The sequence below is a fragment of the Malania oleifera genome, chromosome 12 (genome assembly GCF_029873635.1).
Source record: "Malania oleifera isolate guangnan ecotype guangnan chromosome 12, ASM2987363v1, whole genome shotgun sequence".
NCBI lineage: Eukaryota > Viridiplantae > Streptophyta > Magnoliopsida > Santalales > Ximeniaceae > Malania > Malania oleifera.
This window is the reverse complement of record NC_080428.1, coordinates 62,393,469-62,419,630: the sequence shown is the minus strand read 5'-3', so window position 1 is coordinate 62,419,630 and position 26,162 is coordinate 62,393,469. Positions and strand designations below refer to the sequence as shown.

General features: G+C 38.5%; 1 protein-coding gene across 1 annotated transcript in view; it reads right to left on the bottom strand.

Annotated features, from left to right (window-relative positions):
* Positions 1–24,370, bottom strand: part of LOC131145169 (putative serine/threonine-protein kinase) — a 30,625-nt gene extending 6,255 nt beyond the window's left edge. Inside the window, exons 1-4 of the mRNA XM_058094287.1 lie at positions 24,282–24,370; positions 19,494–19,606; positions 18,505–18,715; positions 18,182–18,419 (exon numbers count right to left, since the gene is read on the bottom strand). Coding sequence (XP_057950270.1) covers positions 18,182–18,419; positions 18,505–18,715; positions 19,494–19,606; positions 24,282–24,354 — 635 coding nt within the window. The 5' untranslated portion in view covers positions 24,355–24,370. The remainder of the gene's footprint in view (positions 1–18,181; positions 18,420–18,504; positions 18,716–19,493; positions 19,607–24,281) is intronic.
* Positions 24,371–26,162: the final 1,792 nt, after the last annotated feature.

Sequence of the window (26,162 nt, the reverse complement as noted above, 5' to 3'; positions counted from 1 at the left end):
TGATGAGGTGATGGGATCACAAAAACATCAAACAAGTTTGATAGGCGACATGTTAGAGGACTTTCGCCACACAGTTGAAACTTTGCAGTCGCGGATGGCTGATCTGGATGCAAAGGTGAATCTGATGGTTCTTGCTATGGGGAACTCCAACACTCCGGGAGTTAGCAAGACCAAGGTACCAGAACCCAGGACGTATGGGGGTGCCCGAGATGCCAAGGAGTTAGATAACTTCTTGTTTAATGTGGAGCAGTACTTTCGCGCTGTGAGGATGGCCTCAGAACAGGCAAAAGTTGATACTGCGACCATGTACTTGGTTGGTGATGCCAAACTGTGGTGGCGTACCAAGTACCAAGAGATTGAAACTGGATGCTGTGTAATCAATAATTGGGCAGACTTGAAGAGAGAGCTCAAGGCCAATTCTTTCCCGAAAATGTTAAGTATAATGCAAGGAGAAAACTGAGAGATCTCAAGCATACGGGGTCAATCAGCGAATATGTGAAACAATTTTCTGCTTTGATGTTGGATACTCGGGTTATGTCGGAGAAGGACAAGTTGTTCTATTTTCTTGAGGGGATGAAACCGTGGGCATGGACTGAACTTCATAGACAAAGAGTTCAAGACTTGTCAACTGCACAAGCGGCTGCAGAACGCTTGACTGACTACGCTGGTGATGATACCACTTCGTCCAAACGGTTTGGCGGAGAGGGAAACAGTGGAAAGCCTTTCAAGAAAGGCAAACCCAAGAGTGGGGGAGCCGACTCAAATTCATCAACCTCAAAGGAAGCTTCGTCGTCTCAAGGGTTCAACACACCCAATGGAAAGGGGAAGAATAAAATTTCATGCTACTTGTGTGGTGGATCTCACAAAATGAGTGAGTGACACAAGAGATTACTCAATGCCTTACAAGCTTCTACTTCGGGAAAAGGGGTGGAAAGCGAGGAGGAAGAGGATGATGCCCCGAGGGTGGGTTCAGTGCGGCTGGTGAGCACATTGGAAAAGCAGGAAAAAACACCAAAAGTTACACGAGCAAAAGGGTTAATGTTTGTGGACTTGAGGATAAATGGGAAGAGCACTCGCGCTATGGTGGATACGAGGGCTACTCATAATTTTGTTTCGCAGTTGGAAGCATGGAGACTCTACTTATCCTTAGAGAAGGATACAGGACGCATGAAAGCAATTAACTTTGTAGCCCAGCCTACTCTGGGAGTAGCCAAGCAAGTGACTGTAAAGCTTGGACAATGGGAAGGTCATGCGAATTTCACAGCGGTGCCGTTGGATGACTTTCCAGTCATTCTAGGAGTGGAGTTCCTAATGGGGACGTGGGCAGTGCTAATGCCTTCAGCTAGTTCCCTGTGTCTGATGGGAGATCACTTGTGTATGGTGCAAGTCGTTGCAACGAAAGGAGACGACGGGAAGTCCCATTCAGCCATACAACTCAATGAGGGATTGGGTCAGGGTGAACAGACACGTCTAGCCACGGTGGTGGTAGACAAAGTAGGCCAAGAGCTGGAGCCTACGACCATCCAAGCAGTGTTGGATGAGTATAAGGAGGTGTTGTCGGATAAGCTGCATCACAATTTGCCTTCACGACGGACTGTGGAGGATGAGATCGAGTTGTTATCAGGAGTGAAACCACCTGATAAAGGGCCATGTCGGATTGCGCCTCGCGAGATAGTAGAGTTGGGGAAGCAACTTGATGAATTGGAAGCAGGATGTGTTTGCCCTTCCAAAACACCGTTGAGAGCATCGGTGTTGTTTCAGAGGAAACATGAAGAGCATCTACGAAAGGTATTCGACAGGCTGAGGGGAAACAGTCGGGATGTGAAGAAGGAGAATTTCTCTTTCGCTCGGCGAAACAACAAATTCCTTGGTCAAGTGGTTGAACAAGGTCGTATCCGGAGGGGTATGGAGAAGGTAAGGATGATTCAAGAATGGAAGATCCCCACGACAGTGAAGGAGTTGCATTCCCTTCTTGGCCTTACTAGATGCTGCAGGAAGTTCATTGAGGGGTATTTGCGGAGAATGACTCCAATGACAGGACTACTGGGAAGGTATTATTGGCCGCACACGCGGGATGATGTGGTTGATTATACCAAAACTTGTCTCAATTTCCAACAAGACAAGGGAGAGCGGAAGAAGTATGGTACTTTTATGACCATACCAAAGTACTGTTCGGCAGAGGAGACGACACAATTGTTCCTTGTGACTGTTGTGTGGGGTGTTTCCCAAGTTATTATTTGTGTCCAAGATTTAATGTTCACTGACAACTTCTTGACAGAGTTTTTCAAGATATTCAGGTCACATCTTGACATCTCTTCGAGTTATCACCGACAGACAGACGGATAGATGAAGAGATTCAGAGAGCTACTAGATGAGTACTTGTGCCATTGTGTCAACGACAACTAGAAGAATGGCGTGCAACTACTTGATGTGGCTCCATTCTGTGGCAATGGCCAAAGGCGCTCAACAACCAACAAGAGCCCTTTCGAGCTTGTTACAGGCCAGCTGCCGCTGTTACCTCAGATAGTAGGTGAGTCGTGCAGACGAAAGAGTCCCAGGACGTACATCTTCACCAGTGAAGGGAGACAAAATGCAGAGTTTGCCCAAGCCTATCTAGAGAAAGCTTCTGAGCAGATGAAGAAGTGGGCAGATAAAGGGAGAAAACCGCAGTTTCATGTCAGCTGCCTCAAGCCATTCAACGCCAACACCAATGACCTGAGCAGAAGTCAGTCCAATAGAGCAGAGTTGAAGACAGTGCAACCTGACAGACATGACATTGAAGAGATCCTTGCAGACAGAAAGTTTACATCCTCAAGGAAGAAGCGGCAGAAGTTCCTAGTGAAGTGGAAATGCCTTGATGACAAAGAAATCAGCTGAATTTCTGCGGAAGATATTCAACCGTTCATGGAAAAATTTGAAGTGTACCTACCGCCAAAAGTCTACGAGGACGTCGACCGCATAAGTAGGGGAGAATGTCACGAGCTAAGCTTGTTCAGGGCATTATGCTTGCCTGTGACCGCTTATCTCGTGTGCTTGGGATGGGTTTCCATCATGTAAATACTAGTGTAGGGTTATTTTCTGCTAGTAGAGTCTTTGTAAGCCAAATAAGGCAGTATAACTCCTCGGTCACTTTGATGTTTCCTAGTGCCAGGATGATAATTACATAAAAACCTCTTTAGGGGAGGGTGAGTGTTCATCAGTCATTGTAAAACTCACTAACAATTGTCAACGTGCTTAGCCTATTTGCCTCCCTCGCTAAGTACACCATGTCACGGAGGATTTGTTAATGAATTACGTTTGCTTCAATGTTCACTACTTGCTTACCATGGCTTTCATGAATTGATTACTGTTTCCGCTGCTATTTGAATGAATGTTAATGAAAGTGCTTCGTGGATGAATGTTGGTAAACGATAGGCTAGCTAGTTAAACAAGAGTGCTTTAGCTAGCGCTGCACGTCCCTTCACAAGGGTGTGAAAATAGTCGGACCGTGACAATTTGCCATGTTTCAACATGATAATCGTTCCATCCAAGACTATTATTCGGGGTTTCTGACTCTTTGGAACGAATATTCTGATCTGGTTACTACGAATGTTCTTGTTGCATCTCTTCCCATTATTCAACGTCTTCACGAGACTGGTCGTCGTGATCAGTTTCTTATGAAACTCCGCCCCAAGTATGAATCTGTTCGCTCGCCTCTGTTGAATCGCTCTCCTGTTCCTTCTCTTGATGTTTGTTTTGGTGAGTTACTTCGTGAAGAACAACGACTTAGTACTCAAATTACTCTAGCACAATTTCATGGTAGTTCAGGGTCTGTCCCTGTGGCTTATGCTGCTTAACGACGAGGACCGTCTGCGCATTCTAGCACCTTGTAGTGTTTTTGCTACAAAGAATTTGGGCATATCGCTGCTAATTGTTCCAAGAAATTCTGCTCTTATTGCAAGAAGAAGGGTCACATTATCAAAGACTGTTGTATCTGCCCACAAAATTATCAGGCCCAGGCATTACAAACTTCTATTAGTGTACCCTCCACAGTGACTTTTGCGGCCCCTGGCTCTTCTTCGGGTGACTCCTCTTTTCCTGCACCTCCTACAGCAAATTACTGCATACCTGAAATGATGCAACAGATTCTAATTTCAGCATTATCAACAATAGGGCTCTAAGGTAATAATTCTACTTAACTCTAGTATGTGGACTTGGGTGCCTCTAACCACATGATGAATAATCCTACTACCATGTGTCATGTTCGGCCCTACACTGGTCAATTTACTATTCAAACTGCCAATGGCAGTTCTTTGCCAATAGCTACTGTCGGAGTTGCCTCTTCTAAGTTCACTGATATGTTTCTTGCTTCTCAGCTTTCCACGAATCTTATTTCTATTGGTCAATTAGTTGATAACAATTGTGTTGTTAATTTTTCTGGTAATGGTTGTGTTGTGCGGTAATAGGGGAGCGAATCGCGAAGGGACCTATAGTGGGGCGCTTGTTTCCACTACTTTTGCCTGTTCCAGCACGTTCTCTAGTTTCTTCTATTAAGTCTTTTGCTTGTAATAATGTTTCAAGTCCTAGTATGGTGTGGCATCGTCATTTAGGTCATCCCAATACTCAGATCTTATCTCATGTATTGAACTATGGTTTACTTGGTAATAAAGAACGTTCTTCTTTATCTCTTGAGTGTTCCTTTTGAAAACTTAGTAAAAACAAAACTCTTCCCTTCCCTTTGCATGCTAGTAGAGCTTCTCAGTGCTTTGATCTTATCCATAATGATGTTTGGGGACCTTCCCTGGTTAGTTCACATGAAAAATTTAAATACTATGCAACTTTATTGATAATCATAGCAGATTTACTTGGGTCTACTTTATTTGCTCTAAATCTGAGGTTTTTTGTACTTTCATCGAGTTTTTAGCGTATGTTGACAATCAATTTTCTGCTTATAGTAAGACATTACACATAGATTTTGGTAGTGAATATGTGTCTACTGACTTTTAGGCATTTTTGGCTTATAAAGGTAATATTCATCAACATTCACCACCTACTATTCCCCAGTAGCCGAAAGGAAAAATCGTCATCTCCTAGATGTGGTATGTATTCTCTTGCTGGAATCCTCTGTTCCATCCATGTTTTGGGTTGAGGCTCTGAAAACTACTACTCACTTGATTAGTCATTTACCTTCTCAAGTCCTACTCATGGAATCTCCCTATTTCCGCTTATTTGCTAAGCAACCTAGTTACGATAACCTCTGTACCTTTGGTTGTGTATATTTTGTTCATTTACCTCCTCATGAGAGACATAAATTATCTGCTCAATCTGTTCGATGTACTTTCTTGGGATATAACATGTGTCAAAAGGGATTTGTTTACTATGATCCTACATTACATCGTACACGCATTTCTAGGAATGTTATTTTCTTCGAAAATCAATATTTCTTTCTTGTGTCCTCTGTACCCTCCTCTTCTTCTCCCCTCCTTTGCGGAGCAGTTCTCGGATCCTCATCAAGTCAGTTCTCATTTTAAACTAGGTATTGTGTATACACAACGCTCTGGCCCACAATCTCTTCCGGTAGCTCATTCGATATCTGATCTTACTATGCTCCAAATTCAGTCAGTTGTAGCACCTCCAGAGCCTTTGGTACGTCGCTCTTCTCAAGTGTCTATACCCCCGGATAGGTATGGGTTTCTCTCTTCAAGTTTTGGCAATTCTATTTCAGCTCTTACTGCTGCATTGTCTAATTTAGATATTCCCACATCCTACTCACACACTACCAAGCATGATTGTTGGCGACAAGCTATGTAGGAAGAAATTGTCGCTCTGGAGGCCAATCACACCTGGGACATTGAGCCTTGTCCTCCCACCATTGTTCCTTTGGGTTGTAAATGGGTTTACTCAGTCAAGGTCTGATTTGATGGAAGTTTGGATCGTCACAAAGCTCGCCTTGTTGCACTTGATAATAATCAGGAATATGGTGTCAATTATGAAGAGACCTTTGTTCCTGTGGCTAAGATGACTACTGTTCATACAATTCTAGATATTGCTACTTCCAGTGATTGGCCACTACATCAAATGGATGTCAAGAATGCTTTTCTTCACGAGGATCTTAAAGAGTGTATTTATATGACGCCACCCCCGAGCTTGATGCTTTTCTTCATAGTGATCTTAAAGAGTGTATTTCTATGAAGCCACCCCCGAGCATGTTTCCCTCTCCGACTTCACATATATGTAAGCTTCGTCGCTCTCTTTATGGTCTCAAACAAGCTCCGAGGGCCTAGTTTGATAAATTCCGCACCACTTTATTACAATTTTCATTCAAGAAAAGCAAGTATGACACTTCATTGTTTCTTCGGAAATCAAACATAGGTATTATTGTTCTTTTGGTTTATGTTGATGATATTGTATTACTGGTTCCAATTCTGCTTTACTTGCTCAGCTCAAGACTCATCTATCAGAGTCCTTTCATATGAAAGATCTTGGGTCTCTCACATATTTTCTTGGTCTTGAGGTGAATCGTAGTCCCTTAGGTATTTCACTCAATCAACATAAGTATGCTAGTGACTTGGTGGCCACGGCTGGCCTTCAGAAGGGTACTTCTGTTGATACTCCCATGGAATTAAATGTCAAGTTTAGCAAAGAGGAGGGTGATTTACTTGTTGATCCCAGTTTATACCGAAAGTTGGTAGGTAGTCTTGTCTATCTCACCATTACTAGACCAGACATTTCTTTTGTTGTACAACAAGTCAACCAGTTCCTTCAGACTCCTCGTCATCTTCATTTGGCTGCTGTCCGTAGGAGCATACGCTATGTTCAAGGCACTTCTTCTTGTGGTTTATTCTTCCCTGCAGGCAATTCTACTCGCCTTGCTACTTATAGCGATGTTGATTGGGCTGGTTGTGTGGATATACATCGCTCCATCATTGGTTGGTGTGTGTTCTTAGGTGATGCATTGATCTCTTGGAAGAGTAAGAAGCAAGACAAAGTTTCTAAGTCATCAACGGAATCTAAATACCGGGCGATGTCTCTTGCTTATTCTGAAATTATTTGGCTTCGAGGTTTGCTTGCTGAGCTAGATTTTTCTACGACCGATCCTACACCTCTACATGCCAATAATACGAGTGCTATCCACATGACGGCCAATCTTGTCTATCATGAGCGCACGAAGCATATTAAAGTCAATTGTCACTCTATCCGTGAAGCATTTGAAACTCATGTTATCATTCTTCCACACATTTCCACTGAATTACAAATTGCAGATTTCTTCACCAAGGCTATCACTCATCATCGACATTGCTTCCTAAGTAGCAAATTGATGTTTGTTGATCAACCCGCATCAATTTGAGGGGGGCTGTCAACGGAACAGCAAACAGCAAAGCAAAAGATTTTTTTCCTTACTTCAGCCCACAATTATTTCCTTATTTTTCAATTCATTATTTTGTACAATTAGCATATACTTAGTTTACATGTATAGGGCTTGATTGATTATAGTTTACATGTATAGGGCTAGAATCATGCTAGAACTTATTTACTTTCCATGTATAGCATTCTTGTAAAGTCTATATATAATATACAGAACTCAGCGCCAAACCATTCGGTCATTCACACAATACTTTGACACTTTATCCCACTAGCAACTTTCTTTGCTATTCGTGAATCTTCCCTTTGATTCACCTAAAATCTCTTTTGCTAGCTCTATCTATGCCATCCTCTATAGTCCAATCCTCATCTTTGATAATTTTATTTTTAAATTTTATTATATTTTCTCCCTTTAGGCTCCACCACCTAGTTCTCTTACACTGGTGTATTTTATGTTTTTTCTTCCATTTTTTAATATATATATCTAACACTAAGACTCTATGTTGTGTGGTTAGGCTTTCACATGGAATAACTATACAATCCTTGCATGATAAACAATCCACCCTCCTCATTAAAAAAAATAAAAAAAATCTATTTAACGTTTATTTTGTCCACTTTAAAGGTTACTAAGTGTTCTTTTCTCTTCTTAAAGCAAGTATTCATTATAACAAAATCATATGACATAGCGAAGTCTAAGATCATCTCCCCAGACTCATTTTTGTCTTCATATCCATATCCTCTATGTATCCTCTTATAACCTCTATTATCTCTTCCAATGTGTCCATTCAGATCTCCTCCTATGAATATTTTCTCAATCCCTGTTCTCCATATCTTCCTAAAATTGTCTCTTAAGATTTTCTGCTAAGCCTACTTGATTTTTATAATTCTATCCCCTACTCTGTTTACATCAACAATGATATCTTTTAAGTTTTTGTCTATAATAATTCCTACTCCATTCATATGGTTTTCTTTTCCAATGTAGCAAAGTTTAAATCTCGATTTATCAATTTCTCTAGCTTTCTCCCCCACCTAGTTTCTTGAAGGAAAATTTTATTAATTTTTCCTCTAATAATTGAATCCACAATTTCTATGTTTTTACCCACAAGTGTCCTTATATTCCAAGTAACTAATCTAATCCTAGTTTCCTAAACTAACTTTTTTACCTGCTTACGTCTAGAATGATGCAAGAACCTCGCATATTTAACATCGTACCCGGGCACAGACACGGCGCGTTGCTTCGGGCGACGACCTACCCACCCTCGCCCACTTTTCGCTACACACAGATGGTACAAGTGCAACATGTCGCTTGTAGGGAACGCCCCAGCCAATATTCGGTAAGGATTCATATCATAGTGATTTGAAAAATTTTACGTTGGCTATCAACTACCTAACGCAACCCTCCTCCTTTACCTGGTCTTGGGACCGGCTGTGTGTGAAAAGATTAAGACATTAAGTGCATCACAGGCAGAGTTTGTTTTGTGGAAGAACGAATATTTTATTTTTCTTTCTTGTTTATGCACGTGTTCTCACCATTCTATGGAGAAAACAGACAAAATGAACCTTTTTTTTAAAGGTGAAAAAGAGAAAATGTATGTCTACTGACAGTATATAACATGGATCTAATTAAAAAATAGGAGCCAACAGCTGAAGTGAAGTCTCCAAGTGTTTAGAATTTTATTTTCTTGCAATACTGTCAAAAGCAACAGGAAGCTGAAACCCACAATTTTTTTACTATTTCCACATCTCATTATCAATCCTAACAAGAGACTGAAGAAAAGTCAAATTAATGTACCAACACAAGATCCCAAATTAATTACTTGTATGTGCTCCACCCATTCTATTTGATCTTCTAAAGAGTAAAGGTTGAACCCCAAAGGTAACTTACGCAGCCATACATACCTGATTACATTGCCACCCGTTCCCCACCATGCAAACTCGATCTCCCTCTTTCTCTCTCTCACACACACAATTATATTAACTTAGAGAAGTAACTTTTTTTTATCTAAATAGAGAAGTAACTTTGTTTTTGCCAAAATGTAGATTGATCATCCTCAATTTCCTAGACCTGTTAAAGACAGTGGCAGCCATAATTGCAATCATGCATAAAATAAGATTTTCATGAAAAAAAAAATGCAAATGAAAGAAGAAAAATTCATATTTATTCTAAAGAAACTGCTATCTAAGCTGAACCATTGATATACCATAATAATCAAAAGAATTTTATTAACTCCCTTCCCTCTTCAGAAAAAGAGTAAAATTATTCTTGGGAACAAGACTACTAGAGTGGTTTTAAGCTTCATAGGCACAAAAAGCATAAAAAGACAATTGATGAGCTCATCAGTGCAATACATGTCATTCTTTGATGTGTTTCATACAGACTATAAATTGTTAAATTATGAGTTTTGCAGGAAGGCCTCCTGATGGCTGGCTTTTATCATTTGGAGCTATAACAGTATGAATGTCAAACTGACACAGGAGAAACATATTTGGTTATTAATTCAGGATTCAGTTGGATAGAATTCCAATCTATCTGGATTAATGATGAATTTGGTGGGCTATGATATAGAGTTCACAACATTCTAATGATTATTATGATATATCAATGGTCTCTGGACAACAAGAGTGTGGGTTTAAGCTCAGCACACACAAAATGCATACAATGATAAGCACAACATCAAATAACTTATGAGCATGACCTCAAAAATAAAACCGGAAAAGAATGGGGAGGAGCTTCTAGGCTGGGAAGAAGCACCAGGGAAACAATAAGGCATGCTCCTTGAGCTTATATTATGATTTCCTTCTTCTCAATACTTCACATATCCAACCAAATTCATCAGTAGCCTGTATGGACTGGAATTCTGTAAAGCTGAATCCTGAATTAGTAACCAAATATGTTCTGCCATGTTCATTTGACATTTAAGCCTTTCAATCTTACAACATTGTGACTCCAAATAAAACCAAATCTGATAAAAGCCAGCAACCAGGAGGCCTTTCCGTGAAACTTATAAATCATAATTTTACAATTTATAGTCCATATGAAATGCATCAAAGACAGACTAGTATTACCCGCAAAATGGCAACAACAACAATAAGAAGAATATACAATCTCAATCAGTAGATGTGTCACTAGCAGCATGGTCTAACTGTTCCTTCATGTATCGTAAGCTGTGCTTGAAAAAACAATCTTGGCATGCAAAGGTTGAAGTTTTCCACCATGTGAGTGGTTGGATTATCTTTAAATTTTATAATGAAGAGGACATGTTTCAAGTGCTAACAGGGGGCCCTTACCTTGCATTTGGCCGTCCTCTATTGCTTAAAAGGATGCCAGACTTGTTTCAATTTGAAATGGAGAATCTAAGCATTCTCCCAGTTTGGATTCAGTTGAGAAATCTCCCCCTTGAACTCTGGTCCTTGAAGGCTTTGGGGAAAATTTGCTCTGTTTTGGGTAGGCCTGTGTATGCAGATAAACTTACCACTAACAGGGAAATGCCTTCATACACGAGGGTTCTGCTTGAGATTGATGTTTCAAAGGACCTGGAGAAGAGTATCAAGGTTAGACTCTCTAATGATTGTTCATTCACCCAAGATATTGTTTATGAAAATGTTCCTAAGTTCTGTTGTTACTGTAAAACCCTTGGCCATGCTGAAAGAAATTGTAAAACCAAGAAGGAGAAGGAACATATAGAAGCTAGGAGAGCTTGCCTGAGTGATGAACAAGGAAAGAAAACCAATGAACCTGTTGTCACTGAGCATACTATAGGTAAGGGTATACAATCAGGCAGTGATGCAGGCAACCCTGGTACTTCTAAGGTAGATGCAAAAGCACCAACAAAGGACAAGTTTGCAATTGAACACCAAGGGAAAAAAGCACTGCAAAAGGTTCCAAGAGTAAGTGTTCTACTGGGAACACTGCTGCAGATTCTACCATTGATTCTTCCTCTAAGCAAGGTAAAGGTGAAGCTGAAAAGTCTATGGACAAAGGAAATGCCACACTTGTGGATAAAGAGAGTGTTAAGCCTGCTAAGAGCAAGAAGAAGAATAAAGGGTCTCGACCCCCTTGAGATGGGACTGATTGTCTGGGCTAACTGTTGGCGGTTGCACCATTTCTGTTAACAGTTTGTATCAGTTTGCTTCTGATTTCACTGGGTTTACCCAGTTTGGATTGTCTTGTAGCTTGGTTTTCCTTGTTTTGATGCTTTAATTTTGTTTGGCTTTGAGCCCCTGGGTATGCCCAGGTTTTATGTTTAATTGCTTCTCGCTTTGTTTTGAATTGGAGCTTTGGCCTCCCTGCTCGGGGTATGCCCGGAGTTACTCTGTATATATCCCTTTTGATCAATATAATTAATCATTTACTGATCAAAAAAAATGTTACACACTAAAATAGGCAGGATTTCAATTTGAAATCACAACATTTAGTAAGCAGGGTTTCATGGGCTTGGAAGAGAATTCTTAAAGCAAGAGAAGTTTCTTATGGTTGTATCAAACATTCAACTGGGAATGGCAGGACTCCTTTTCTTTTTTATAATAATTGGCATCCATTAATTCCTTTGGTGGCCAATATGGGTCAAAGTATACCTGCAAAGCTTGGATTATCTCTCAATGCTAAAGAATCTGAGATTATTTCAGAAGGGAGTGTGGAAATGGCCTAGCAGGAATCCTGTTGGAGTTTCTGAATTAACAATGAAAATTGATTTTCTTCCCTCTGCTGATGTGAATGCGACAGTGATATGATCCCTTGCTGCTTCTAGGGATTTCAATCTTGCTTTAGCTTGGAATCACATTAGTGATAAAGTTGATCAAGTCAGCAAGTGTTGGACCCTTGATTGCTTTGACATTGCCAAGGCACACGGCATTTAACTCATGTGCCAAGGCAAAAAAACAAGATGGCCTATCATGGGTTATCTTGACATTCAATGAATTGACAATTTACGTTGTTTTTTCACATAGATTCTAAGTTGCCTACTCGACATGGTCATGGATGGACATTTTTAGGGCTATGGTCCTTGACAAGGTGTTACAGTGGTTGGTTTCGGTTGACATGGTCGGATGATTAACTCGGATATATCAAGTGCTTCATTGACATATGATGCTGCTCGTACATGGAATAAGTCATGGTTAAGGGCAAACCATGCATGATACCAGGTGTTGACCCATAGGCTGTGTGCAGTGTCAAAGTCAAATGCTACAGTGTTGACATGTTGACTAAGCAGGGCAGTTACTTGACAATTTTCCTTGTAAGGATGACATACAGGTTTGTCTGAAGGATAAATTCGTGGGTTGAGTCGGTTGACATTCAGGCATGTTGCCAGCCACATAATTGTAGACATAGTGATGTAAGACAAGAAGCAAGAACTTGGGAAGATCCATTTTGGAGACTACTTAAGAAGAATCAGATTAATAATTGTTTGGTTAAGTTAGTAGTTTATGATGTGTTTAGTATTAATTAGACAAGATTATGTGTATTTGGGGGTTTTTGTAATATTTGTGTAAAGTATGAGTTTGTAATTTCATGTAGTTTTAGGGTATGTGTGTAATTTTATGTGTTTAGGCTATCTTTTAAACAGTCTTAAAGCCATGCTGTAAGTTCGTTGTTGATGAATTTGAATTGGTATTGAACATGAGTCCCCCCCCCCTGGGGTATCTCCTCTCCCCTCCCTTCCCTTTCATTCCTCTCTTCTATCTCTTCTAATTTCTCCATGGCTGCAGAACCTTGATGCTGCACCTGCATCATTTGGTATCAGAGCCCAATATCGATCTCTATTTTCCATGTCAGTCCACCCATTCTCTCTCAACCTTCTCCTCCTCTCTTCTTCTTCTTCCTTCACTCTTCTTCTTTCTTTTCTCTGTTCCAGTCTCTTGTCCTGTCCTTAATTCCCTGTTGCCTAGCAGCATTCTGCCCTCTTTCTTCTTCTTTGTTCCTCTTCTCCTTCTCTTCTTCTTCTATTTCTGTCTCCATAATTCCCTTTGTTCTCTCAGTTTTCTTTCCTTTCTTGTTTTCTGATACGAACTCCCTCTTTCCTATTCTGATCTCTGTTCTTCTTCCTCTTCCCTCCTTCTCCCTTCTTCTATCTTCTTCACTGGTCTCTTTTTGATACCATGCTTCTTACTCCCTCCTATCTCTCTGATTCAAACTTCTGGTTTTCTGTTTTGAAGTTTCAGTTAAAAAAAAAACACAAAAAAAAAAACAGTTTTCTGCAATTTCTGAACATTTTCTGGAATTCCATCAGTGTCCCCATTTTTCAAAAAACCACCTTCCAGACCTCTTCCTGCAACACCACCCATCCCATTGAAAACAAAACCCCGTGAAACCCTCACCCTCATATTTTCATTGCCGTCTGACCACCATAGGACACTCCATGCACCAGCCAAAACATTTCCAGCCGTTGGCACTTCGAAAACCCTAATCTCCTGTGCTTTTCTCATCACACCACTATACTCCCCATCCCTCTACTCCCTAAGCCCCAAAACTCATCACCAGAAAGTCTCCAGCAGTGGCTCATGCGTCCCACGCGCCAGTGACCTAACAGTGGGATTCTGCCCGAGTCTTCTCCTAGTTCCAGTTTCACGAGAATTTGCTCCAGCCACAATATTTTGGGTTTTCTCCATTATATTTTGATCTGCAAGGAGATATTGTGCTTGTGGACACAACATATTGCAAGCAAGGGTGATAATTTGGCACGAAAACCTGAAATTGTCGCTGCCAACATCAAAAGTCAGGTTTTTTTCTTGCTGTAATTTGTGAGTTTTCTTCGTGAATTTGTTTCATTTCAGCAGGACAATCAATATCAAGGTGAATTAAAGATAGTTTTTGAGAAATTGGCAGTAAGGCTTGTGGGAAATTGTGTTAAAAGTGATGATATATAGCTGCAGCATGTATATGCATAAATTCAGCAACACGGTGACAAATTATAGTAAAAAGGAATGCCATTCGCCTAACTTTGGGTACAATTTTAAGCTTTTCGACACCTTTCTCAAATGCAGAGAAAAGGTTTGCAAAATCATCATTGATGGAAGAAGTCCAATGAAAGTGGTTTCCATAAATGGAGCCACTCGAATGCAGCTTCATCCGGAACCTTACCCAGATTCTTATGTGATATCTTGGGTTGATAACTCTACAATACATATTTGCGAAAGATGTGAGGCTCCTACGAAGATTGACCATTACTCTTGTTTCTTCTTGGTTGGATGATTTGGGTGCCACTCAAGGACATGAGAACACCTATGTCTTCCACTATAATGGAAAGAAAATCATTGTGAAGCCTGCTTTATCAACCAACTAGGAAAAAGAATATGAGACTATTGATCAGGTAAAGGTTACTCAACTTGAAGACACTACAAGCAAGGCAATGAATGTGTTTGAAGACATCCAAAGTCTTTCATTCCTATTTTAGAGTTTGTCATCCCCCATGAGTTCATTGATGCTAATTCTCAAGTCAAGTCTATGGTGCTGCCAATGGAACATGGTTTCTTGTCTCATTCAAGTGCTGGCTTTTGAAGAGTCCAAGTTTGCTTCTTACTTTTGACCCTCCAACATTTCAAAATTCAAGGCCGAACTTTTTCCAACTGACAAAGATTTGATGTAGAACAAGAAGCAAGACCTTGGGAAAATCCACGTTGGAGACTACTTGAGAAGGATCAGATTGACAATTGTTGGGTTAAGTTAGTAGTTTATTATGTGTGTTTAGTGTTAATTAGAACAAGATTATGTGTATATGGGGGTTGTTTGTAATATATGTCTAAAGTATGGGTTTGTTTGTAATTCATGTAGTTTTAGGGGTATGTGTGTAATTTTATGTGTGTAGGCTATCTTATAAATAGTGTGTGAAAGCCATGTTGTAAGTTAGCTATTAATGAATTTAAATTGGAATTGAATGTGAGTTTCTCCTTGGTATCTCCTCCCTTCCCCTCCCTTCCTCTCTCATATTTCTTCTAATCTCTCCCATGTCTGCAGAACCTTGATGCTGCCCCTGCATCACATAGTTGGTGATGCCTTGTTGGCAAATGCTGGCTGCATCCAGCACAACCTACGCAGTTGGGGTTGTCAATTGAAAATCCTGGACAGTTGGGTGTGTCAACTGTATGAATATGACATGTGGTTGGCGTGGGACATTGGAGGGAATTCATGCATGGTGTTCCTGAGCATGTAATGAGTGTGTAATCCCTGTCTTTGAATAAGGTTAGGAGGTGTTCCTCCTGTAAATTGTTGCCTTGTGTATGTCATTTGTTGCTTGGATATGTCATACTTCTTTACACACTAGTAGGATTAACCAATAAGTTTGAGATTGTGTCATACTGTCATTGTCTTAGCCAAGTGAGCCACTTGGTGCCATCACTGTGTCAAGACATGTGGCGTGAACTTAGACCCTATGACAGCTAGTATTCTTCAATCTGGTTCAAGCATAATGTCCCTACTTCCTGGACATGCATTTTTATGCTAACTAGGCATTTATAATAGATTGGGCACACTTGACAGAGTGCCAAGATGGAACAATTCCATTAACCCCTACCTCATTTTCGTACGGAAAGCAGCAATCCTATGGCCTTTGCTTGTGATTTCACTAAAGGTGCGTTTTGCAAAGTTCTTTGCACTATGATTGGAATAAGGACCTAGCTCGGCTGTCTTCTAACTCCAATTATCCAATCATTGACAAGCTGGTGTGAACTCCTTCAGTCTCATACCTGGCAATGCGACTTACAACGTGGAACGTTTTGGTTCATGGAATGGGAACAGAATCACAGAACGACATATGCCAAGATGGAACAATTCTATTAACCCCTACTGCATTTTCATACGGAAAGCAGTGATCGTCTGGCCTTCGCTTGTGATTTCACTAAAGGTGTGTTTTGCAAAGTTCTTTGCACTATAATTGGAATAAGGACCTAGCTCGGCTGTCTTCTAATTCCAATTATCCAATCATTGACAAGTTGGTGGGGGCTCCTTCAGTCTCATACCTGGCAATGCGACTTACAACATGGAACGTTTTGGTTCATGGAATGGGAACAGAATCACAGAACGACATATGCTCTAAAATATGGAACATTAAGGGTATACTTGAATAGATAAATTGGTGAAAAAGTGTAATGGCATTTTGGAGAGGATGTTGAGGTATTCCTAAATCAAGAAGAGATTTTCTGCTCTGAAATAGATTAATGACAGAAAATGAAATAAATATGATAATTCCTATTTTTAAGTAATTAAAATTTTTTCTATGTGAAAAATATTGAATTAAAATTTTGAGTTGTCAGATTTAGCATTATGGAACGAAAATGTACCACATTCGGAGCATTCGTACCAATACATGGTCCCCTACGGTGTTAGCGTTTTCTGGTGACTATGAAATCAGGAAGATAAGGAATGCTAACATTTTCATTCTATTGCTTCCTTTATTCTGTATGACATGAAAAGTAGATGCTATGGTTTAAGCAAGATTAGAATCTAGATTTTTTCCTGCTTTTTTTTTTTTTGTTCAAGTTTTGAATAGGTCTCTCTTTTGCATTGCTCCCCTTTTGACCTAATATATTCATCTTACCTCCTTCCAAAAAAAATTAAATTCTAATATTAGGATTTCTATTGCAAATGGTCGCTATTTTGACTTCCACATGTAAAAAAATATAGCTATATGTGCGTCTAGCAAATAATGCCAGAAATGAGCATAACGTTGAGCCAAAGGTTTGTGGAGTTGCACCTTCCAATCTCATTGAATGTCAGTGTTGGGAAAATGCCATGGGGCTTTAATTCACTGTTGGCCTCATCACTCACACACATGCATAGGGCTGCAAACAAGCTGAGCCGCTCATGAGCTACTTAGTGTTTGACTCAGAAATGGATCTCTTGAACTCGTTTACTAAGTTAAATGATCCGAGCTCAAACTCCAATTTCAAGATCGTCAACTAAACGAGCTGAGCATGAGCCTGGGCTCATTTACCAGCTTGTTGAGCCAACTTGCTAGCCAGTTTGTTTACTAACTCGTTACTAGCTTGTGATCTACTTGATATTAAGCTTGATAAAATATTTGATTTCTAAATTTTGAAATATATTTCAAATTATCTTGATATCAATTATCTTGAACTAGTTTATTGGCTCTACTCATTTATTCATTTAAAACGAGCTTCAGTCAAGTCGATTTTGAGCTTGAACTCGAGCTTTCAAGCTATGCTCAAGCTCAGCTTGTCTATTAATGTGAAACGAGATTTAGTTGAGTCAAACTCGATCCGAGCTCGAGATCTCTTTCAAGCAATCAAGCTGAGCTCAAGCTGGTCAAAGCTCTCATTTGCAGCCCTACACACAATCAAATCAGTATGTAATAATGAAATGCCCATCTTTTGAGCTCCACTAAAAATAGTAGCATCTGTTTGTGCAGTGGTGCATTAGGCAAGTGAATCACTTTTCTAAAACTCATATTTGCTTTCCTCTTTTTATTACACTTCCCTTGCCCTTGTCATTCTTTTCTATTTCACATCCACAACAGGACAAATGCCTTATCATTCTAAGGGCATCACAGGAAGCAGTTCTATTATCATGTTTGTAACTCCTGAAGCGCAAACCATGACAGTCCCATTGTCAATGATTGCAGGACAAAAAGCACACCTATTCTTAGGGTTTCACCTCTAAAATCCATGTTAAAAACTCATCTACTATAGTGGAATTCCACTGCAGAAAATTCTGAGTTAACTACCTAATGCTTTGTCCACAACAACTGCTGACGCCTGAAAGCAACAAAAATCTTAAATTAAAATTTAACCAGCACTCTAATTTTGAGCAAAAAAAACAAGGAAGATCCTACATCTAACAAAAAATAGCACTCAAATCTCTAACTTAAAATTTTAAAACATAACGTACGTTGTTCCTGCTATTCGTGTGCTGATGTGAGTGATATTATCTGGGAAAAGTTTAGCCAAGCCGAAATCTCCAATCTTCGGCATAAAGTCTCTGTCAAGAAGTATATTACTGGCTTTGATGTCTCTGTGCACAATATGTGGCACAAGTTCTTCATGAAGGAAAGCAAGACCCCTTGCAGTACCTATGCAAATTGCAGATCTTCTTCCCCAGTCCAGTTGGATGTGTTCATTCTTCGGACCTGCAAGCACAAGGACAATAAATTACATTGTTGGAGTTCCCCTAGTCACAAAGATATATTTTTTGCCTTCCATATAATCACGTACCTAATAACGCACGGTCAAGACTATTATTTTCTACATATTCATAGACCAAAATCCGATTAGCTCTTTCAACACAGCATCCAAGTAACTCAACGAGGTTTGGATGCTTGACATTTGATATAGTAACAATTTCAGCCAAAAATTCACGCAACCCCTGCCTTGACTCAGCAGAAAGAGTCTTCACAGCAACTTGTGTTCCATTTTTTAGGGTTCCCTAGCAAGACCATAATATATTTAATTAGAAATAAATCCTATGAACATGTGATTAATAGAATATTCCTCATATCCGAGTATCAAATCAGAAGTCAGTATCTGATCATAGATTATCAAAAGTAATGAAACCCAACCCAAGAAGCTGGCTTCTTTTCTACGGCAAAGTTTATGATGATAAGCATAAAAAGTGCCCAAGACAGAAGAAATTGCATAATATCTAGAAAGACAATGTGTGTTTGAATACTCTAATATATAAGGAACATTTATCCCCAAAGCCAATCCATATTGATTGCCAACTAATTTTGTTTAACAAGATTTTTATTAATAATAACTTGTGCCATTGAGAGAAGTAGATGATAACATCTAGCAAGGTAACCAATCAAGAGTTTCATTACCCTAAAAATTATAGAACATCAATCCTCTCCTTAATAAACATTCTATATGAAAATAATATTTCTGAACTATAATATAATATCCATAACAGAAGATTATATCTCTGAAATGCTGTAGATACTAAACACATCATGACCAGTTAGGTTTCTGGTTTCTAGGTGATAATCCATAAGCAGGCCCTTTACCACATCAATGAAACCTCTCTGTCCTAATTGTCTGTCACATAGATTATCAAATAAAATGTTCAGAACAATGGCACAAGAAAGAAATAAGAGGCATGCAAATGCAAACATCTACATAGCTGCATATCTGCTTGAATTCTCAAGACCAGTTCAACTGTAAAAATCAAACCTTTTAAAATAGTAACCAGTAGCCAAACTGAATACCTTGTAAACAGTTCCAAAACCTCCTCGCCCTATCTTGTTTCTTGAATGAAAAGAATCTGTTGCTAACTGTAACTCTTTGTAGGGGAAATTTTTGACATTCCCAAGCGAATGCACTAGTCAAAAGGGAAAAGAGGAGAAATACAATGAAAATCATATAGAAGAAATAGAATCTATCTACATCACAAATTACAGTTTGAGTTACAATAACAATACAAAATTATCTCTACTGCAGTTCATTTGAAGCTGTAGCAACCTGGCATGCCTCTATATAATCCATTCCCCAAATCATAACCAAATAAAGATGATGCATTGAATCCAATGAAGTCATACTAATCTCCAAGATGTTCTTAAATCTTTTGATCTTTCAATAGCCATCATCAAGCTATAGATGAAGCACCCAATCAATCTGTCCAAGTTAACCCTGGTTATCATTTTCTGTAAATAGATGTTTGAGGTAGCTATGACCAGTGTGTCAAAGACAGAGGATGGCTACTCAAATCACAAACTTCATCAATCAGATTAAGCCCAAATCTTTCCAATTGATTATGAATAAAGTACGTATACCATAGGAGTTCCCATGTCATGTTTTTTACTGATTACAACATCTTTATTTATTTTTTTATTTTTTTCCCAATATGAAGGGGGCAAGTGCCAAGTTATTACTAAGAAGAAAGGATTAGACTAAAAGATTTGGAAGATAATTGAAGAAAGGGATCGAAGGTTGAGCATGCCTTTGCTTTTAAGGTCCATATACAGGTGCAATGGGTCCACAAGAGAGCCAAAAACTGCCACAATCAGCTAGCATAATCAATTTTTTGTAAGCTAATGAGCATCATCTAAATGTTTTTTCTTCTGGTGAACCAACAAGCAAACACAACTCCTGATCTGATATATTTTCGCACAGCATAAAAACCAGGTCCTATTTGTGATCAACACAATCTATTGAAATTTAAACTAAATCTTTAAGAAATATTTTGGAAACATGAAGCAACATTATATTAGTTGAATATGGACATGTTACCATGTTGGCTTAACATAGATTTCCCACCATCAACTTTGGGGTTCTAATTGTAGTGTAACATGCCATAATCACCACAATAAGAAAGAAATAAGAACAGATATAATTTGAAACACTAGAATGTCCTTATTTTAACAAATACCATTAAAAAATTACATAATGAACGTTAAAGGTGCAGTGCATGGATTCATTTGAAATCCAATGCATAACACAACAGACTTGTTTCTTAAAAAAAAAAAGAGTAAATAAATAGTGAATACAAACATGAGACAACCAATAACCAAAAAAAAAAAAATCATCTAAGAATCTACTAGGTGCACTCATTACTAAAGACAACAACAATAACAAAGCAAACCTTAAGTCCCACTAGGTGGGGTCAGCTACATGAATCCTTTTCCCCCAATTTACACAATTGTAGGCAATTTTCTCCAACAATTTAAAGGTTATTAAATCCTTTCTTACTATCTCATTCCAAATTATTTTAGGTCTACCCTTGCCCTTTTATTACACTAACAATAACTAACTCACTCTCTCTCACTAGTGCACTATTTGGCATGCATCATGCAAACCATCCAAGCCACCCCTTCCCTTATCGTGTTTTCTATGGGCACTATGCCTAAGTTACTGCAAATATGTTTATTCCTTCATTTATCTTTTAACGTTATACCACTCATCCACCTTAGCATTCTCATTTTGGAAACTTTCACTCTTAGTTGCCCAACATTCTATACATATAGTGTAGCTAGTCTTATAGTTGTCTTATAAAACTTTCGTTTTAATTTTAAGAGTATTCTACAATCACACAAGAAACCCAAAACACTTCTCCATTTTACCTCCGACATTAACTTTATGTATAACATCTTCTCCAATTCCTCCTTCAACTTGCATAATAGATCCAAGTTATCTAAATCTAGTAGTGCTTTTAATCTCTAGACCCTCAAGTTTAATCTCTTCTCCAATATTCCTCATACCACGACAGAAATTGAATCACATATACTCTGTCTTATTTCTATTTATCCGAAACCTCTAAATTCTAAAGTTTCTCTCCATAATTCTTACTTAGGTTCTATTCCATCCCTAGTTTCATCAATCAAGACAGTATCATCTACAAATAACATACATCATCAGACCTCATTTTGGATATTCTTGGTAAGTTCATTCAACACTAATACAAAACAATAGAATATCAAGGCAAATCCTTGATGTACACCTACCATGATTGGAAATTCCCAAGACTCTCTACCTGTAGTCCTAAGGCTAGTCATTACCATAACGTATGTGAGAAAGCCGTGAACCTACTGAAGTTAGTTAATTCAGTTATTTAGTTGAAAAGTCAGCAGACAACTCAGCTTACAATCAGCAGAACATTCAGCAATAAAATTATTCAGTCAGCAAGTGGCAGCCAGTGTGATTTTTATTCAAAGTTCTGTTCAGTTTTTCAAAGTGGAATACAGCTGTCATCCATTAATAGCACAGGAGTGAGTTATTTAGTCTAGGAACTTGTCATATTCTTTGCCTTGTTTCTAGGTTTATTCAATGAGTTGTTAAGTTCCTAGAATATTAAAATTTCCCATCTATTCCCCATGTACTCTACCCTATAAATAGTGGCCTTATCCCAGTCATTTTAAGTAGTGAAAAAATAGAAAAGAATCTCAAAAATCCAGCAAAAAGAACTGTAGCACTGTAGCTTTTTATATATGTAATTTTTTCATCAAGTCAGTAAATTAAAGAGGCATTTTTCAGTATTTTTCTTCTTTGCTTTTTTCTGTTTTTCTATTCTTCTGTTCCAACAACGTACACATCCTTAATGAAAATCAGTTTACCAACTACATATTCCTTTTTCTAAAACCGACCATAGAACTTCTCTAGGTACCCTATCATAGACCTTTTCTAAGTTAATAAAAACTATATGCAAGTCCTTCTTCTTTTCCTTAAATTTTTCCATTGATCTTCTTAAACGATATATAGCTTGTGTACTCAATCTCCTAGTCATATAACCAAATTTATTTTTTGAAACATTCATTTCTAACCTCAATCCTTGTTCAATTATCCTTTCCCAAAGTTTCATTTTATGACTCATAAGTTTAATTTCATGATAGTTATTACAATTTTAAATATCTCATTTATTTTTGTATATAGGTGTTAAAGTGTTTTTCCTTCTTACCACTAGTATTTTCGCAGTTTTTATAATTCTGTTAAATAAATTAGTTAACCATATGATTTCCCTCATCATATAACCATTTCCAAACTTTAATTGGGATGTCATTTGGTCCCATAGCTTTTCCATTTTTTATCCTCTTTAGTACTCAGTGCAAACTTAACTTCACTAACCCTAATTTTGTGAATAAAGCTCAAATTTTTAGCTTTCTCCTCCGTTGATTCTAAGTTCAATCCTTTTACTTGGTTTTGATTAAACTACTTATTAAAACAACTTTTTCATCTTTCTTTTATGCTTCCATCTTTAACCAAGACATTATCATCCTCATTTTTATATATTTTACATTCCTTAGGTTCTTGCTGTTTCTTTCTTTAGCTTTAGCAAGTTTAAATATGCCTCTTTCCCATTCTTTTGTATCTAATCTAACATCTAAATTATTATATGCTCTATGTTTAATTTCACTAACAACCTTTTTTTTTTAATCTTTTCTTGTCTCTTTATTTTTTTAAATTTTCCATGTTTCTATATCTTTGCCATGTCTAAAAGCAAATTATTTTTATCTCCATCACTTTTTGGACATCTTGATTACACTACCAACTTTCTGTACTAGCCAAGAATCCTCTAAGTTCAAATAAAATCTCTTTTGGGCATCCTACTCCAAAGCATGTTTGCGTTTGCACTATCCCTATTGTCCAATCACCTTTCTTTGATCATTTTATATTTGAATTTTATTATATTTTATCCCTTTAGGTTCCACCAAATAGTTCTCTTGCATTGATTTATGTTACCTTTTCTCTTTCATTTTTCAATATATATCTAACATTAGATTTCTATGTTGTGTAGTTAAACTTTCACCTAGGATAATTTTACAATATTATCATGATAAACAATCTACCCTCCTAGTTTAGCCTAAAACCATCTTGATTTTTATGATTAACTCTTTTAACATCTACAAAACTATTTTTTAGGTCTTTGGCTACTATGATTCCTACCCCATTCTTATTTTTTCTTTTCTAAATCCTAATTTTTCAATTTCTCTAACTTTGTCCCCTACCCACATAATATTTTGCAGGAATACAATAATTTTCTTCTAAACATTGTGTCAACTATCTCCATACTTTTACCCATTAGTGTCCCTATATTACATGTTACTAATCTAGCCCTATTCCCCTGAACTAACTTCTTTACCCGTTCAAGTCCAAAATGTTGTAAGAACCCTCACATATTTGGCACTGTACCCAACAGCCAGCACAAAACATCACTTCAAGGCGATGACCTAGCCCACCCTTGCCCATTTCTCACTGCACCCATGTAGTCCAAATGCAACGCATTGCTCATAGGGGATGCCCCAATGCATAACTGGTAAGGATTCATTTCATAAAGATCTAATCTAACAAGTTTCTACTACCTAACGCAACCGTTTTCCTTTACCCGGGCTTAGGACCGGCTATGTGTAAGAAGATTTAGGACATTAAAAAACATTTATTGTTAGAATAATGAAATAAATAATGTATAATTATTGTATTACAACCATATAAATCTGGATATGTATTAACTTCTAGGTCTATAAGAGAATAGAATGTGATAAATGAAAGCTTGACTTGGACATTACCTTCTCCTTCCATATCAGCATGAGCATTCCTTTTTCTTTTTGAAACTGGGGCACCAAAGCAGCTACAATTCATACCTGTTCGAAATATATGACTGCATTTTTTTCCATATTGTTTAGTTATAGATTTACTGAAAAAATCTGTAATTCAATATGGACCAACAACTTGTCAAGACATATAAACCCCCTCTCTCCCCCCCCCCCCCTCCCCCCCCCCCCCCACACCCAAAACCAAAAATAAACAAATAAAAACAGAAGAGAGAGAGGAAGAAGAAGAAGAAGAAGAAATAGCATTAACCAATGTACTGCAGCTTTGCTGTACTAACACGTGAAGATCAAAACTAGATTACAGCAAAATTATGGCCGGTTTAATAAACCTTTAGCTAAGCAACAATAAGACAAAACTTATAGGAAGCAAACTTAATACTAACAAAAAAAAAACAGATATGAAAGAAAGCAGCAAAAATCAAAGACCAAGATATTAATAAACCGCACTGTTGTATATCCTACACAAGGAATCAGCCAATGTACCATGGAAGAGATGGGCCCTATTACGTTGAGAGAGAGAGAGAGACAGCAATCGAACAGATATGTCGGACAAAGCAAGCCCATGAGACCTATCTGGAGAATCCTTCCGATAATTGGGGGCAGGGATGTGGGGGTTAGTTAATAGCGTAAGTGTTTCAGTTTAATGAGTAGAGTTATGTATTTTGGGGGCTTGTTGTAAGTCATGTAGTTTTAGAGATAGGTTTTTTTTCCACGCATTTGAGGCTTTCTCATAAAAAGTAAGTGAAAACAATGCATGAGGTAGTTGTCATTGAAATTTGAATTGAAACAAAACATGTGGTTCCCCCGTGTATCTCCTCTCTCCTCTACTCCCTCGGACGTCTTTCTGCGTACCCTCTACTCGCCGACTTCTCCATGGGCTGCAGAGCTTGTGATGCGCCAGGCACACATCATGGGGTGTCAACGCCCAAGCCATCAACCAGGCTGCCGTTCAATTTCCGCCATCTTCCTCTCTCTCTCTCGCTCGCGTCTCGGGTTCTGCACTCCAGGTCGTGGGCCTTTATCTCGTAACATCGTTTATAGTCTCAAGTGTGGTTCTGCAATAAGTTTGGTTTCCTCCCTCATTCTTTCTGTTCTCTCCTCCTCGTTGCTCGGTTTGGCGCGACTGCCTCGCGGTGCTGCTGATTCTTCGTCGCTGGGCTGGCCTGCTGTCGCTGACCTGCCATCAGTGCTGTCCAGTAATTTCCCCTTCTGCCAGCGTCTATTCATTTCTGAATTCATGCTTCTCCCTCACTCCTATATCTCTTTTATTCTGATTTCTTGTTCTCTGTTCTGAAATTTCAGTCTTCAAAATAAAAATAAAAATAAAAATAAAAAAGCAAAAATAAAAACAAAAACAAAGAGTTCTGAACTTTTCCAAATTCCTTGTTCCTCGCCTTCCTCCTCAGTTTTTCATACCTCTTTCGCTGGATATTTTCACAACACTTAACACATCAAACAAACCACCAAAAGCGACTAACAAATTTCATCCCAGGCTTACGCACACATGGTATCTCACTTCCACCACAAGGTTACCACATCGCCACCTTCAAAATCCAGCTTTTCCAGAATTATTTTGACACACCACCGCCAGACTCACCAGCCCCCGATCTTCCAGCAGCCAGAGTTTCATCACTAAAGCCGCCTCACCAGCAGCGCACATGCCCCATGCACCAGCAACTTGCAAGTGGAGAACTGCCAGAATAGACGATATTTTGGTTTTTCTCCATGATATTTTCATCTGCAGCATGAAATTTTGATTGTGGACATGATATTTTGCGAGGAAGTGTGATAATTTGATAAGAAAGGCTAGAAATTTGATTGCCAACATCAAGAATC